The sequence below is a fragment of the Sciurus carolinensis genome, chromosome 9, assembly GCF_902686445.1.
Source record: "Sciurus carolinensis chromosome 9, mSciCar1.2, whole genome shotgun sequence".
In the NCBI taxonomy this organism is placed as follows: Eukaryota; Metazoa; Chordata; class Mammalia; order Rodentia; family Sciuridae; genus Sciurus; species Sciurus carolinensis.
The window spans coordinates 139,763,227-139,779,265 of NC_062221.1; the positions used below are offsets into that span (position 1 = coordinate 139,763,227).

Sequence of the window (16,039 nt, forward strand, 5' to 3'; positions counted from 1 at the left end):
GTTCGTATTTCCCCAATGTCCCAGGGCCCCGACGTCAGCTGGGGCTCAGCTGTGTCCTCTTTCAGGGTGGACACCATGGTGGAGCTGCTGGACATGGACCGTTTGAAGAGATCGAGCTCCGTGGAACAGAGACTGGCCTCCCTGGAGGAACAGGTGGGTTGCAGGTGGGGTCATCGTGGAGACTGAGCGCTCCGGGAAACAACACAGAGATGGGGGAGCTGAGGGAGGTCACCCCAGCCAGGAGAGCGCCCCCTGCGGCACAGCTCCCTGCCTGTAGAGTGTGGTGCTTGCCTACCGGCTCCTGCTCCTGGCTGGTCCCAGGAACAGACTGCTTGTCCCCCCTCCAGCCCCGGGCGGGCTCCCTGAGGTAGGGAGGACCTGAAGAAGCCACACTGCTCTCAAGCCTGTGGAGGCCAAGCGGGGACTGGGAGGAGAGCCGCAGGGACTGTGTAAAGATGACTCTGAGCTTCCCTGGGGACCACCTGGCTGGCACGAAGCAGCATCGGGAGGGAACAGGTGCCCAGATGGCTGGGGCGTGGCTCCTGGCCTTGGAGGTTGTATTCGGGAGCCTGTGGTGTACGAGGAGGGTGGTCAGGGAGGGCAGAGCCATCCTAGGTGGCATGAAGCCAGTGGCTTGGCCTGGTCCTGCCCTGGGGTGTGAGCTTCCTGGAGCTGCTGTAACAAATGGCCACAGACTGGGCGACTTCAACACCAGAAACTGGTTTAGGAGGTCAACAGTCCACAGTCAAGACTCTGTCCCCTCTGGAGAGTCCCGAGGAGGGTCCTTTCTGCTGCTTCTGGCTTCTGCTGGTCCCAGGCCTCCCTTGGCTGTGTCCCCCAAGCGGGTCCCTGCGTCCGTCTTCACCCAGCCTCATCCTTCCTGTAGGTCTGGGCCTCCTTTTTTTCCAGGGACACCAGTCACTGCATGCCGGGTCCACCCTGAACCACAGTGGGCACACCTTAACTAATTGCATCTGCAAAGATTATTTCTAAGCAAAATTGCTTTCCAGGGCTCCCAGGGAACCCGAGTGAGGGGCACTTCAGCCCACGGGGGTTGGTGCCCACTCCCCACATGCCCTGCAACTGCGGTGCTGTCTGAGCGGGAGGGGCAGTGACAGGGAGTGCGGTGAGGAAGGTGACACAGAGTCCTGCTGACCGGGCAGCGCTGGCACCCGCGGCGTGGGGAGGGAGGCTGTGGTGGGGAGGCCTGGCTCCCTTGTTGCTGTCCGGGATCCAGGGGACTCAGCAGGGCAGTTCTGGGGTCCATAGCAGCTTCGTGCCTGGGATGGATGTCACCAGAGTCCTGTGTGTGTTCTTGTCTTACCATCAAGGTCATGGCCCACCTTGTCCACTGGTTCCCCCGACACCTCCTGTCCTTCAGCCTCTGCCACCCCTGGTCCGTGTCCTTGGACCAGGCCCTGGGGCTGGTGCTCCTGACAGGCCCTGCAGCCACAGCAGCCCAGCCAGCCAGCACGAGCGCTGCTCCAACTTCATTGCTGTTCCCCTCCAGCTTGGTGCGTGCTGCTGGGTGTCCAGCTTTGGCCAGCCCTGCCCAGGTTGCCATCTCCCAGGGCTCCCTGAGGGTCCAGGCCTTGCGGACACCTCCGACAGGTGCAGCGGTCATGGAACTCCATGTGGCCTTGATCGTCACAGATCGCACAGTGGCCTCTGTGCACCGGCCTCTGTGCACCAGCCTCTGTGCACCGGCTCTGGGGAAGTTCCTCAGGAGCAGGGCTGAGTGCCTCTTGCTTCTGTTCATGGCGCCCCCTCCCCCACTGCAGGTCAGACTTGACCCCTGGGGGCTGCAGGTTGGTCCACTTGCCTCTCTGTGTCCAGTCCCATGGTCACTGCCTCTCTTGAGCAAGCAGCACTATCTGACACTGGGGTCAGCAGCCAGCGTCCACCCACCCAGGGAAGCAGGGTTTCCAGGGCCCTGGTCGGTCCTGGTGTTTCGCCAGCTGCCTGAGGAGCAGACATGCTTTTAACTTTCAAACAGCTCAAGGTGCCAAGAGGCTGAGTGTGTGAGGGGAGGACGGGCTTCCAGCTGGTGCCCGTGGCTCCTGGGGAGTGAGGCCCTGGGCCGGCTGCCAGCCTCACTGTCAAGGTGGGCGGAGGGCAGAAGGGTGCCTGCTGGTGGGCAGCAGGTGCCAAGCAGACCTTTCTTGGGACTTGCCTTCCAGGTGGCGCAGACGACCAGAGCTCTGCACTGGATCGTGACGACCCTGAAGGACAGTGGCTTTGGCTCGGAGGCAGGCGTGCCCACTCTGGGTGAGTGGGTGTCCACGCCAGCAGTGGTCTCCACCAGCCTGCGTGCTTGAGTTCGGGTGGGTCAGGAGGAGAGGCAGCTGCAGGGCCTTTGTGGAAGCAGCCTTCAGCTCGGCCCATCCTGAGCCCAGGGCCCACCCCTGTGGGAGCCCAGGACCTGCCCCCGTGGGAGCCGGCCTGTCTCCCGACTTGACTGGGGCAGCCTGGCCCGCTGGCTCTGACCACCTCCTCACGCCTGGCTGCAAAGTTGGGACGAGGGTGGGCAAGGTGTCCAGATGTCAACCACCCCGTGGCCCAAGGAACGGAAAACAAAGTTCATTTTCCTAAATGTGCGGCTGACCCAAAATGGACGTGAGTGAGTGGCTTTCCTTGGATGGGGCTGGCCCCAAAGGGCAAGCGTGCCACCCCTGAGTGAGCGGGCAGGCCTTGGCAGCGGGCTGCGAGTCCTGCTCGCTGCTGAGAGCTCTGGGTGCAGCTGCCCTCGGCTGGGGACGTGGTCCTGCGCCTCTGCTGCCCTCCCAGCGTGGGCCCCGGGGGCAGAGGCCCCTGGCGCTGGCGTCTGAACCGGGCTGGGCTTTGTGTTGTGCCCGCTGTGCTCCTCCCAGCACCCCAGAAGGCCTGCGACGAGCCAGATGCTGACCTGGGCGCCAGGAGGAAGGCGGAGGAGCCAGGAGATGGCTATCACGTGAACGCCCGGCACCTCCTCTACCCCAGCTCCCCCGTCACACGCTTCCCCGTGCCCAACGAGAAGGTTCCCTGGGAGGTGCGTGCCCTCCTGTGTGCCCCAGGGCAGGAGGGGCGGGCTCTGGGAGGGGGAGGTGTCCTGCCCTGCCCCTCCTGTGCTCCTCCCGGCTCCCCAGCACGGCAGCCTCACGGGCTCTGAACGTCTGGTGGCCCTGACTTGACAGATGGGGAAACTGAGGCAGGTAGGTCAGGTAGACGGCAGAGAGGGCCTGCGGGGAGCTCCAGCCCACACAAGCTGACGGCCCAGGCTGCTGCTGCAGCTGGTCATCGCCCCAGCTGGCCTGGCCCAAGGCCCCCGCCTCCCCCTTGCCCTAGGCCCACTCCCCCAGGGAGCAGCCCTCCCCCTCCCCAGCAGCAGGCATGAGGGAGAGACAGGCACAGGGACAGCGATGGTACTGGCACTGGGGAGTCCACCCCTCCCTCTCCCATAGGCTCTCAGCCCTTCTGGAACATTCCAGGTGGCTGCCTCCTCCCCATTCTGCTGTGAGGAATCCCATGCCCCACCCCTGGGAAGACCCCTCCTGGGCTGCCATGTCCTTGCCCGTGATGGACCCCTGTGTGGCTGTCCCACGTGTGGCTGACCCTCCCCAGCCCTGCCCCGTCACAGCTGCTGTGTGCGCCAGGGTGGTGTTGGTCCCGCCTGGACAGGGCCCCGGGCCCGCCTGGTTCCTGGGGTCCACTTCTTCCAGGTGAAACCCTGAGAAGCTGCCCGTTCTGTGCAGGTGGAATTTACGATCTACGACCCTCCCTTTTACACGGCCGAGAGGAAGGACGTGGCTCTCGTGGACCCCGTGGGAGAGTGAGTGGCCCCTGCTCATCCTCCAGGACGGGGCTCCTCACAGAGGACCCCAAGAACTGCCGGGGCCAGCCGGGAGGGTCTGCCTCGCTTCTTCTCTGGCGCCTCCTGACATGGGGCATGGCCTGAGGCCTGAGGCCCCTCTGCAGCCCAGGCCTGGGTCACGGCAGCTGGCACAGGCGAGGCTGGGCCCAGGGCCCCGGCACCCGCTCTGCCCCGCCTTCCTCTCACGGGGACGTGTGTCTCGTCTGCTCCCAGCACCCCGCAGCCTCTGTCCAAGATCACCTACAACGCCCTGGACGGACCGAGGGACCGGCGCAGCTTCCACGGGGCCTACGTGGTGCGGGACGGGCTCCCCCTGTGAGTGGCCCGCCGGGCGGCCCTCAGGCACAGCCCTTGGGGTTGCGTCTGGGCAGTGCCTGCCGGTGGCACGCGGGGCACCTTTCTGGAGGAAAGCCCCCGACGTTCGCGTTCCTCAGCTCTTGCTTGGAGACCTTCGTGGTGCCCTGCCTGGGAAGCTTGGTGGGGAGGCGGTGGATTCGCCTCCAGGGCGCCTGGTAGGCTTGTCCCTGGGTCTCTGATGCGACCTTTGGGGACTTGAGCTTGTGGTGGTAAAGCGGGGATGACAAGGGTCACATGTGGGAAGACACCCTCTGCCACAGGGGTGGTGGCTGAGGACTCACGTGGTGAGGGGTGGCCTCTCCCGGTGTCCATGGTTGACACATCCCCCCTGTGCAGGAGAGGGGCCGCCGTAAAGCTGTCAGGTGGCCTGTGCACCCCGTGTGCCAGGCTGGGGCAGGGGAGGCGGTTTCCCTGCCCTGGTGAGGGGCTGGCAGGAGGGGCTGGCAGACCCGGAGGGAGGAGGTCTCTGGGATGTGGCGGCAGGGGAGTGCGGGCCCCGAGGAAGGGGAGGCAGTGCAGGACTGTCAGGGACATTCTGGAACAGGGTGGGCTTCTGCACCCGGAGCCAGGGGAGGTGGCAGGGGACAGAGATGCAGCCAGGGCTTTGGCCTGTGTCCCACTTTGGTGACAGGGACACCTGGGACGGGGGCAAAGTGTGCAGGGGAAGGAGCAGGGGCTGTTGTGGGAGGGTGACCAGGAGAGAGCAGGCAGGTGACCGGCAGAGGTGGCAGGAATGCAGGCGTGTTGGGAAGCTCCTGATGTGCCAGGGCCGTGTGGAGACCAGGAGCGGGGAGACCACACACCAGGCTCGCGGTCCACTGAGTAGGACTGTGTTTTCCCAGGTGTATTTTCTCTCTCTCTGATGTTTCTCAGTCTGTTAGTGTTGGTGATGATACGACTCTGCAGGCGAGGCGAGGTTATGAAGAAGGGAGGTCCACTCTGGCGTGTGGTTCTGGCCCATGGTCAGGGCCTGCATCCACTGGGGGTTCTTCCTGAGGCAGTGCAGGACACCCCATGGCCAGACCCACTCTCAAGACAGCCCGTCCGCCCTAACCCATCGGTCCCCAGGACGGACTGTGCGCTTGGGGACTGCTGAGCTCCAGTCGCCCCTTAATGGTCCACCATGTCCCAATCCTAAATCTCAGAATGGGACTTGATTTTGACTTGGGTTTTGGCGGGGAGGAACCATATTCAGACCATACCGACTATAAACACACACATGCCCATTTTCTTCTCACGCGTTTTAAAATGCATTTTTTCCACTGAGCCTTTGGTGAGTGGAGGTTTTCCGAGGTGTCAGGCGAGATGACGTTCCACCTGCCTGTCAGCTCCCCTCGCAGTGAGCAGCACCTGAGGTGCCCCAGCAAGAGGAGGCTAGTTTGGGCTCACAGTCCTAAAGGGTCCGGCCCATGCTGGTTGGCCCTGTAGCCTTGGGCTCGCGTCAGGCAGCACACAGGGGGTGAGTGTGGGGTCTCAGCTGCTGGCCTGGTGACAGGGAGGGAGGGGGAGGCAGGAGGAGGGGGAGCTGGCCTCTGCCCCGTCGAGGGCCCACCCCTGACCTGAAGGCCCCTCTGGGCTTTACCAGCTCCAATAGCGCCATGTTTGGGGGCCTGATCAGTGGATGGGGTGGGAGCTCAGGGACCCAGCCGTGCGCTTGGTGCAGAGGGGGCTCTTGGGTGACCCTGCTCAGTGGGCTGGGCCACGGGCACTTTAGCCAGGTGAGCGGCTACAGCGTTGGGCTGTGTGGGGGAGGCCAGCCAGGGGCGGGTCAGTGGGCTACAGGCCTAGGACCTGGGGTGCCGGGACAGGGCCCCGGGATGGGCAGAGTGGGCAGGGGAGGGGCAGGCGCTGCTGTGGGAGGGTGACCGGGAGAGGGCGGCAGGCCTGCCGTCGTGCCTCAGTGCGCTCGGCAGCGCTGGTGCCTGGGGCCTCTGGGAGGTGGTCCTTCCGAGGACTCACCTGGGACAGGACCTGGTGTGTGAGAGCAGAGGGGCCCTGCCTGGCAGGGAAGTGCCTGGGACCCTCTGCCACCCAGGGTAGTGCCCCGTGCTTGGGGCACACGACCAGCCCCGTCCCTGGCCTCAGCCCTCGAGATGGGTTCCCAGTGTGGAGACCTATTTTCTGTGACCATGGCTGCTGGGTGAAGGGCCTCTTCGTGTTGGCCACGTCTTCTCACTGCCCTCCACCAGGCCACCTTGTGGAGGCCACTCTGTCTGTACCCAGGCCTTCAGAGGTAGACAAGGCCAGGCCCCAGCAACGGACAGTGGCCATCTGTGGGGAAGGGGTGGTTATCTTAATGATTGCTGGCCAAGGGGGGTGGACTTCTGCCCAGGAGATGCCCCTTGTCAAGTGACCCCATGTGAACTGGAAGCCCCTGCCTGACCCCTGAGAGGTCCCTGTGGGATCTCCCTGGGCCAGGCAGGTCTGGGCAGGAGCTGGCATGTGGTCCCTGCTGGCCCCGCCCATGGTCAGCTGGCCCCACACACCCCGCCAGCTGCCCAGTTGCCCTGCCTCGTCTGATATGCTCAACAGGGTGGCAGGCTGAGCCCCTCCCTCTCCACCCCAGGAACCCCATGGGCCGCACAGGGCTGCGTGGACGCGGGAGCCTCAGCTACTTTGGACCCAACCATGCACTGCACCCTGTGGTCACCCGGTGAGACCAGGCCTGGCCAGGGATTGGCACCTCAGGGACAGGGTCACCCACGTGCCATAGGAGGGGATTTCATGATGCTCCCTGAGTGCCCAAGAGCGAGGAGGGTGCTTGGGGACCTGGCACTTGGGGCCAGGGGGAGGGGTCTGTGGTTCAACATGGACACGCCCTGAAACAGGGCAGGAACGTCCGGCCACCACCCGCTTGGGAAAAGCCCAGCCAGCCCCTTCTCCCCTGGAGGCTGCCCTCCCTCGGAGTCCCCTGCTTAGAGAGCCCCCGGGGGGCAGGCAGGAGCTGCAGTCAGGACCCCACCAGGGAGCAAAGCTCACAGAAACGGGAGGAAAAGTCAAACTGCAAGGGACCCGTGCCTGCTGGTGCTGGTGTTTGGGACGACCCCACACCCACAGCGGACACGCCCTGAGTGGCCTGGTGCAGGCTGGCCACATCTGAGCAACCCCGGACCCGGCCCAGGCTGCCCTGGGCTCACAGCGGGATTTCTGAGCTATGGTGGGGCTGGAAAGCTGGGCCAGGAGAACGTCTCTAAAAAGCCTGGGCCCTTCCTAGACCTCCGGGCTGCAGAGGTGGAGAAGGACGTTCCCTCGGTGGCCACAGGCTGTTCTTCCTCGGGGGACCTGGTGCTTAGAAAAGAAGACAGGAGCGGGGGGCAGGGCGGGATGCTGCCCCAGCCCTGAAGGCTGCTCAGGGAGCAGGAGGAGGCCACCAGCCTCCTCCACCAGGTGCCAACCAGCTCCGTTGCAGGTGGAGGAGGAACCAGGACGGAGCCATCTGCAGGAAGAGCATCAAGAAAATGCTGGAGGTGCTGGTGGTAAAGTGGCCTCTCTCGGAGCTCTGGGCCCTGCCAGGGGTAAGCTGGACACGGTCATGGTGGTGGCTACTCCATGGCCTGCCTGTCTTGTCACTGGCCCACTGCCGTCCTCCCACTGACTGAGCACCAGCCGCCCCTGCTTCCCCGCAGGGAGTGCGTGGCCTCCAGGGGCTCTGGCCTCAGAGCCACCTTGCTCCCTCCTGCGCCTGTCCCTTCTGCAGCTGTGGGCGCCTAGCCTCAGGTTCTTGTCCTTGCATAGACACTAACTGAGCACCCACAGTGTCCCAGGCCTGGCTCCCTTTGGCTGGTGACCCCTGGCAGAGTTCAAGGCATGGAGGAGACGGCTCCTCCCCGTCTAGGGCCTGAGCTGATCCCCAAAGTCAGGACGGTGCTGTGCAGGGGGAGCGGGGGCAGGCCCTCAGCTCAGGGGTGGTGATTGGTTGCAGGGCTGAAGGTTGAAGGGCTCAAAGAGGGCCGTCCTGCCAGGAGGGCCGAGTGTGGCCAGGCTCTGGCTGAGGCTCCTAGAGTCCGAGGGCCTCTCCTCCACCCCCTTTCTTGGGAAGACTGTGATTCACCCCACAGTCACTGGGTTCCTCTGACCCCAGTCCCATCCCCATGGCCCAGCGGCTGCTTTGCAGGGTGCATGTGTCACTGGTGTGTCCCCAGGGCAGCGGTGCCACCAGGGTCTTCAGGCCGGATCGTGGACTCCTGGGCCAGCACCCAGTTGCAGCCCTGAGCTTTCTGAGTGCCGAGAGCCTGGTGTGTGGCAGCCCAGGGGGACGCTAGCAAACACTGAGGATCCGGCCAGCCTGCCCACTGCTCTGTTGGCCAGGATGCGCAGGCACAGCATTGCTGCCCTCCTGGGGGCCTGAGGCCCTGCACAGGGTCCCAGGCCTATCCCAGTCTCAAAGGTTGGGGCTCTGCCTGGCACGCCCCTGTGCAGCTGCCAGGGCTCTCGGATGCTGACGTGGACAGTGGTTCTGGACAGTGTCACTTCAGCCCTGAGACAACTGACTCCAGACCGCCAGGCACTCGCCAGCTTTTAGCTCCTGGGGGGCTGGCTGGCTGCCCATACTGGGCAGGGGGCCAGTGGAGGGGGGCCCCAGGGTGGCCTGGCATCCAGCCTTTGCCTCCTTCTCTCCCAGGGGTCCCGGGAGCCAGGGGAGATGCTGCCGCAGAAGCTGAAGCAGATTCTCCGGCAAGAGTCCTGGCCGGCTGTTGAGAACTTGCTGAAGCAGGGCGTGGAGGTCAGGCTGGCCCTGCTGCCCGTCTCCCCCTTGCACCTGGCCCCTGGGTGCAGTGTGGTTGCAAGGGTGCAGAACGAGCACACGGGCACCGGGGACCTGCCCAGCCTGCTGGGTGACAGGTGGCTGGACTATCATCCCCAAGGCAGGCCGTGGTGTCCACTTCCTCAGGAGCCGGGCCCTCTTCACCCTGCCCCTCTCCCTGTGTGCAAACCTGTGCATGCTTCTGAAAACACCCTGCACGTCCTCGGTGGTTGCTATTCCCGTGATCCCTGACGGTCCTGTTATTATGTGGGGACTCACCCACTGACCTCTGTCCAGCACCCGGCAGCATTTTCTGGACTTGTGTCTGTCTGTCACTCTTTGGAGCAGTCCTCCCTGGGCGCTCCGCTCGCTCCCCGTCTCAGGCTGACAGTTGTGGCTTTGACCTCCAGACCCAGCAGTGTCCTGTGGTTCTGTGCAGACTCTTGGGGCACTGGGGCCACCTCCTTTGTTTTTTACTATTTAAAAGGAGGGAACCGTTTCTGAAGTGGCTTTGCATAGCTGTTGAACGTGGGCAATACCACGGTATTTAGCACGCTGAGTGTTGTGCAGCCTCACCACTGTCTAGTTCCAGGACATTCCTCCACCCCAAAGGAGCCCCACACCCTCTTGCGGGCAGCCCACGGCCGGCCTGGCCCCAGCGGCCCGCCTCAGGCTCGGGCTGCCGGTTTGGGGTTGTGGGTGGGCGCTGCAGCCTGCAGCTTGGTGTCTGGCCTCTCTCTGAGCAGAACGTTTTCCTGGATCTCCGGCCCTGGGATCCTTCCCGGGCCTCTGGGGACCCAGCTCAGGCAGGAGGTGCTGGCGTCCGGGGGACGCAGGGCTCGAGGCTGGGAGTGGGATGGGGAGACAGTGAGCCCCAAATGGTGATCAGGGAGGACACCGGTGCTGGGCAACCCCGCAGGGCGGCTTCAAGAGGCGGCGTGGGCAGGAGGCCCTCCCCCTGGACCTGAGCCCACAGTGGGTGCTGGGGTGTCCGTGGCCTGCTCACTCCAGTCTCCCCGCTGTGCCCCCAGGTGTACAAAGGGTATGTGGACGATCCGAGGAACACAGACAATGCCTGGATCGAGACAGTGGCCATCAGTGTCCACTTCCAGGACCAGAATGACGTGGAACTGAAGAGACTGAACTCTGTAGGAGGCTGGGCCCTTGTGGTGGGCAGTGGGAGGTCCAGGTGGGGCTGTGCTCTGTATGTGCCTCCAGGGCTCCAGGAGGGGTCGTCTGCCCAGACTTAGGGCCAGAGAGTGGCGGCTGCTGGGGTTGGAGTCTTGTTGGGAAGGAACCTGAGAGCCACTGCAGGTGGCCAGAGCCGGGAGGCTGGCCAGGTGGCCCATGGGCCCTGTCCTGGGACTTGGGTGCTTTGATGGCAGGGCATGGTGATGCTCAAGGATGGTGCCCAGGGTGAGGCTGGCAAGGACGTCCCTGCCTGGCGCAGAGTCCCCTGCTCCTGGGTCCGTCCTGTGCCTTCCCAATCCAGACCAGGTGGTACAGTCACACACAAAGCCCGGGGCTCCCCGCAGGACGAGGCGCCTGCTGGTGGGCGGCTCGGCGACTCCCTCATGTGAGGGTCCCGGCCTGGCAGGGGCCGCCTTGCCGGCAGCCAGTGTTCTCTTTCTTATCTTGCAAAGCGCGTGGCCAGGTGGTGGCCTGCCGAGAGCTGGAGACCAGGGTGGTAGGGTCCCCAGGGCCCCTGCAGCCTGAGGGTTTGGGGTGTGCTGGACCCGGGGCCGGCTGGGGAGGAGTGAAGGCCATCTCTGTCTTTCCAGTCCTGGCACGCCCGCGACCCCGGGGTGTCCATCCGATGGCAGGTGGTGGACAGGCGCATCCCTCTGTACGCTGACCACAAGGCCTTGCTCCAGGAGGCAGCCGCTCTGTTCGGAGCTCACTACTGACTGGCTGGCGTCTCTCGGCGGCCTGCACGGCTGACACCTGCTGCCCGAGGCACACAGCCCTGGGCCTCAGTGTGGGGTGCTGGTGCCATGGAGTCACTTCCAGTGCAGACGACACCCCCGAGGCCACTGCGAGTGGACTGGCCAGGGAGCTCCTGACCCGGAAGGCCCTGAGTCTCCTGAGAGGAGAGAGGCAGATGGCCGTCACTCAGCGTCCAGGAGCCCCTGAGCCCTTTTGGGGGCCGGCCTGGCAGCCTCAACCCCCAGCCAGGGACCAGTTCCTCCTGGCCACGTCACCAGGAGTGGCGTGTCCACCCTGCAGCTGCATCAGCCCGGCTGGGCTTCCTTTGGATCCTGTGGCCTCCTCCTGCCAACGCCCGTGAGGGTGTGGGGAGGGTGACCAGCCTGGCCTCCAGGGTGGCCTCTCGTGTGAGATGGTCTGACGTAGACCTCGCCTGCCGAGGCCGGGGCTGCGTGTGAAGCCGAAGGCTCAGGACTCTCCTGGGATGGGACACGTGCAGCCGCGGGGTCCAGAGAAGCACCCAAGGCCTGGGACTGCCTTCCACCCTGGGAGCCAAGGGCCGTGCTCTGACAGGAAGGAGCCGTGGGCCGGCAGGGACTGGGGCTGCTGGGTTTGGTCAGTGACTTACGGAAGCAGAAACTGTCAGGAGCCACCAGAGGGGAACCGTGTGGAGCCCAGGGAGCTCCGTCCTGTGGGGGCTCGGGCGGCCTGGCCAGCCCTCCAGCACCTTCCACAATAGAGTCACAGGCGTCTCGCGGATGGGGCTGTGACTGCCGGCAGCCCCTCCTGGCTCACGGGGCCCCTCCTGCCGTCCCTGGTGTCTCCCGTGGGCCCCTCGGGCCCAGACTCACTCTTGCCACTGACTCCCCTCCCTCCTTTGTTTCCAAACCCCAGCTTCTCCCCGAACCCCCACGGGAGTCCGCGTCCACATGCCTCCCACCGGCTTCCCCTCATGCAGGGGCCAACACCATACAGGGTCTCTGGTCAGTGCCTGCCCGGGCTTCAGAGCCCAGGTCTGGCCTGGCCACCCCACACGCTGGCAGGCGATGCCAGACACCCTGGGCCAGGCCTCTGCCTTCTGCTCGGCTGAGAGTCGCCTGCACTGCCTCCCATCCACATTCCCAGGGCTGCAGTGGACCCGCTGCCTGCCGCCCGCCCTGTCACCAGCGGCAAGAAGAGTCAGTGAGAATAAATTTGGTCCGAGATCACTTGGCCTTTATGTGAGCGGATCACACCACACCGTAGTCACCTCACCTCCAGCCACACCAACGTCTCACGACTCAATCACTAAATCTCCGTAAGCCCCAGGTAAGCAAGGCTCCCTCCTCACTGAGACCCGTTCCCAGGTCCACTCCCGTGTGACGTGTCTTGAGTTGAAGGCAGCGACTCCCAGAGGTCGGTCAGGAGGACGGCCCAGGAGATCTCGCTGGGGAGCTCCCTCCGGCCGGAGTCCTGGTGGCGAGGACGGTGGGAAGGTGAGGGAGGGCGGCGAGGTCGTGCAGGCCGGGCGGAGACATCTCAGGCGGGAGGCACACGGGCGGCTCCACCGTCACCTCCGCGGGAACGTCTCCGTCACGGTCAGGACGAGGGATGTTCCGCAAGCGACGAGCAAGTCAGCGAGTCTCCTCCAGGCTGGGCGCGGCACTGGCCCATCGGTGTAAAACGGAGACTGGGGCTGGGCTCAACACGAGTCCTTTTAAACCCCTTTTATCAGACCCTGCCAGCGGTCTCGTCAGGGGAAGGCAGTTGTCTTACTGGGGTCAGTTGCACGTGTCTCCAGCTTGGGGCAACGTCAGACTTATCTCGGGGCAACACCACCTCATTACCTGACTACAGCACAGAGCACTCAAGTTACTTCTTGCAAGTCACACAGCACACAGAGTGTCACACATTTCATTTTGCTCCTCACATGCCCCCACCAGCTCTGACAAAGCTCCACCTCCAGGCCTGAGCCCTGGGCTGAGGGGCAGGCACTGGGCGCCCGGGAACCTGCATCTGCCACCAGTCCCGGGGCTCTGAGCAGCGACTGTGACATGGGGACAGCCTGGAGTCCCTGAGTTCCCGCGCTGGGTCCCTGCCTGTGCTGGAGGGAGGTCTGCTCAGACCCACTCACTCGCCTCCACCTTGTCTGCTATGCTCTGGGTCTGAGCTCTGCCCATCGCTGAGTGCCGTGCCCAGCACCCTTGGCTCTGGCTCCTGTTGGCCAGGGTGGCCTGGCCAGCCTCCAGCTGATAGGCACCCGGAGATGGGCGGGCCGTGCCGGGAGTCCAGCCAGAGGGGCAGTTACAAGCCGGTGTCCACTCTGCCCACTTCTGCCTTGTTGAAGGCTTGACTGCAGTTGGGGGCAGCAGCACGCCCACCCTGCCCCACCACCCTGCCGACTCTGCGCTCCTGCAGAGCCAGTCCTGCTCTGGCCAAATCTGGCTCCACCCCTGGGACAGGCAGCAGGCCGGATGCTGGGCCAGACTGTGGGCTGGGTGCTGGGCTGGGTGCTGGCCTGGGTGTGGGCTGGGTACTGGGCTGGGTGTGGGCTGGGTACTGGGCCGGGTGCTGGGCTGGGTGTGGGCTGGGTCACTCCAGCAGCAGCACCAAGGACCCAGGACTGAGCCCAGCTGCAGGCACTGCTCTGGCCCCACTGTGTGCCAACCCCCCTGGTGTTGTCCCTCTGGACGAGGAAGCAGGTCCTGCCGGGCAGGGGCACTTGCTCAGGCCCCTGGGCTGCAGCTGGAGGAGCCAAGACTGGAGCCCAGGCTTCACAGCTGTGCTACGCCGGGGAAGCAGGGGACGTGGGGCTCCTCACTGAGCAGGAGTTCTGGTCACCCATTCTCTCAGCCACCAGTGCTGAGTGCCGCTCCTGCCCTGGGGGTCTCGTGGAAAGGGAACGGAGGAGCGTGCCCACAACGGCCAGCCAGCGGAGAGCGGGGTCCGAGCCGGGAGACGGGAGCACTTCAGTACAGTGATCAAGGCGGCTCCTGGGCGAGGTGCATGAGGGTCGGGACTCAGGGTCAGAACACGGAGTGAACAGGAGCCAGGCGGGGGACATTCCAGAGGTGCCGATGTGGACAAACCTGTCGTGGGCAGTGGGTAGCACCCAGGGTCCTGTGTGACATCGAGGGAAGTGAGCGTGTCATGAGCAGGGACCGTTTCCTCCAGGGCAAAGCTCAGCAAGCAGAATCTGGGCAGAGCTGGTGAGAGGGCAGGAGGAAGTGGACTGAATGAAGACCAGATGGCTGGAGCCCCAGCAGCCGTCTGAGCACACCTGTCGTGGTGGCGCGGGGAGGTAGAAGGGGCATCAAGGGGTGGCCACAGAGCCCTCTTGGTCTCACCTCTGGACAGGAAAACATGGCTATGTTAAAGCTACTGATTTTAACCTAAAATCGGTTCAACACGCAGCCAACCAATTTTAACTGAATCACTGATGATCTAGAACCTTTGGGTATTTGAAGAAAACCAGAATTAACAAAAGGAAGCATCGAAGTGAGAAAACTGGCCTCGGGGAAGCAGAGTGAGCAGGATCTCTAGAGAAGGGCGAGCAGCCACCACACAGAGAGAGAAGACTCAGGCGCAAGAGCGCTGAATGGAGCAGGTGCACACCAAACGCAGCCGGCCAGGAGCAGGAGCCGTGGCGAGGAGCGTGGGCAGAGCCGAGAGCCCGGGGCGCCACAGGCCCGGCCCTCTGTCCCCACGGGCAGTGCCTGTTGCCTGCTTGTAGGTGAACTTGAAAACCCCAGGATCTCCTCTGTGCAGAGAAAGCCATGAGCAGCGCTGAGACCAAAGAGGACCCAGAGGTCTCAGTGGCCTCCAGGGGTCTGAGAAGGACACCGTGAGGGAGATCAACGTGGAGGGACCCGCAAGCCCGAGAGGGGCTTCCTCCGTCACAGGGCAGACCCTCCACCAAGCAGGCCGCCCTGGGGACAGCGACTCCATGATGAGGTTCAGTGAGATAGAACTCCAGACTCAAGGGCAAAAGAGAATCTTTTAACTAAAGCAAAACGAGAACCATGCCAGAGCCCGCTCCAGGCCACCCTGCCGCCCCGCAGGGAGGACAGCAGAGCTCGGGGCTTTCCTCCTGGTCACTCGCCACCCGGGGAGCAGGGAAAGAAGACCGTGAGCGGCAGGGCACAGATGCGCCTGGCCAGCTGCCTTTCCGGAAGGATTTCTCAGACAGAGTTTCAGGGGAACAGGGAACAAAACGCACTGTCTGAGGCCCCACAGGCACTGCGTCCTCACAAGGCCTCTCCCTGGCGTGCGAGTGGAGGGCAAGAGGCCTCTGGTCTCCTCTTAGGAGGACAGGAGGCCCCCGGGGCCGAGCCACCCTTTCTTCACTGAATGCCTGCTGCAGAGGCCACACCTGGGGGCAGGGCACATGAACTGGGGACACAGACATTCAGGCCACCCGTGCACGCACACACATGTGCACACCCATCATGCACACACACACGTGCACACCCGTACATACACACACGTGCCCACGCGCACACATACATGCACACACATGTGCCCACACGCACACACATACATGCACACGCACACCCATACATGCACACACGCACACATGCCCACGCACATGCGCACACACGCACGCTGAGCTCTGTGGTGAGCAGGATCCCCTGAGCTCAGAGGTGAACGTGGAAGCAGAGCCAGCGCCCGCGCTTCACTTTGAAAACGAGGACTTCTCGCTACAGCCACGTGAACGAGACTCGCCCCAAACAAGAGTGGGGGGCGGTGGTGACGCGCGACCAGGCCACGTTCTCCAGGAGAGGCCGCGAGGCCGCGACAACAGGGGACCTCAGCGGCTGAGCCTGGGGACAGAGGCGGCAGCCCGGGTGGAGGAGTGCTTTGCTGGGAAGACCTTCCTGGAGGCCCGAGCGGCCCCGGAGCCTCTCACAGCACAGCCGCGAGGGCCTGGCCGGAGCGCGGGGAAGCGGGCCCGAGCCCTGCGTGCCCTGGAAGCCAAGGGCCGGGCAGCAGAGGCGAGCAGGGCGGGCCCTGGACGGGCAGCCAGCAGGCAGCCGAGCCTGTGCGCTGTGCCCGCCAGTCAGTGCGTCTGCAGGTGCCCATCGTGCGCGCTCGGTCATCACGTGCCTGTGAGTCGCCAGTCCTCTGGAGGAGGCCCACACACGTGTAACCCGCGGTGGGGTGGGAGCCGCAGGCGAAGGGCT

At 64.4% G+C, this 16,039-nt stretch overlaps 1 protein-coding gene and 2 non-coding genes across 3 annotated transcripts in view; all 3 read left to right on the plus strand.

Annotated features, from left to right (window-relative positions):
• Positions 1-12,214, plus strand: part of Trpm2 (transient receptor potential cation channel subfamily M member 2) — a 53,490-nt gene extending 41,276 nt beyond the window's left edge. The window contains 10 exon segments of the mRNA XM_047563205.1: positions 66-153; positions 2,181-2,268; positions 2,871-3,028; positions 3,732-3,808; positions 4,064-4,165; positions 6,774-6,860; positions 7,617-7,722; positions 8,829-8,930; positions 9,983-10,099; positions 10,733-12,214. Coding sequence (XP_047419161.1) covers positions 66-153; positions 2,181-2,268; positions 2,871-3,028; positions 3,732-3,808; positions 4,064-4,165; positions 6,774-6,860; positions 7,617-7,722; positions 8,829-8,930; positions 9,983-10,099; positions 10,733-10,858 — 1,051 coding nt within the window. The 3' untranslated portion in view covers positions 10,859-12,214.
• On the plus strand, positions 7,676-7,729 carry LOC124993842 (Z6 small nucleolar RNA). Its single transcript, XR_007110360.1, has one exon. It is a non-coding gene; the product is annotated as a Z6 small nucleolar RNA (small nucleolar RNA).
• Positions 8,828-8,868, plus strand: LOC124993843 (Z6 small nucleolar RNA). The gene has a single exon (XR_007110361.1). It is a non-coding gene; the product is annotated as a Z6 small nucleolar RNA (small nucleolar RNA).
• Positions 12,215-16,039: the final 3,825 nt, after the last annotated feature.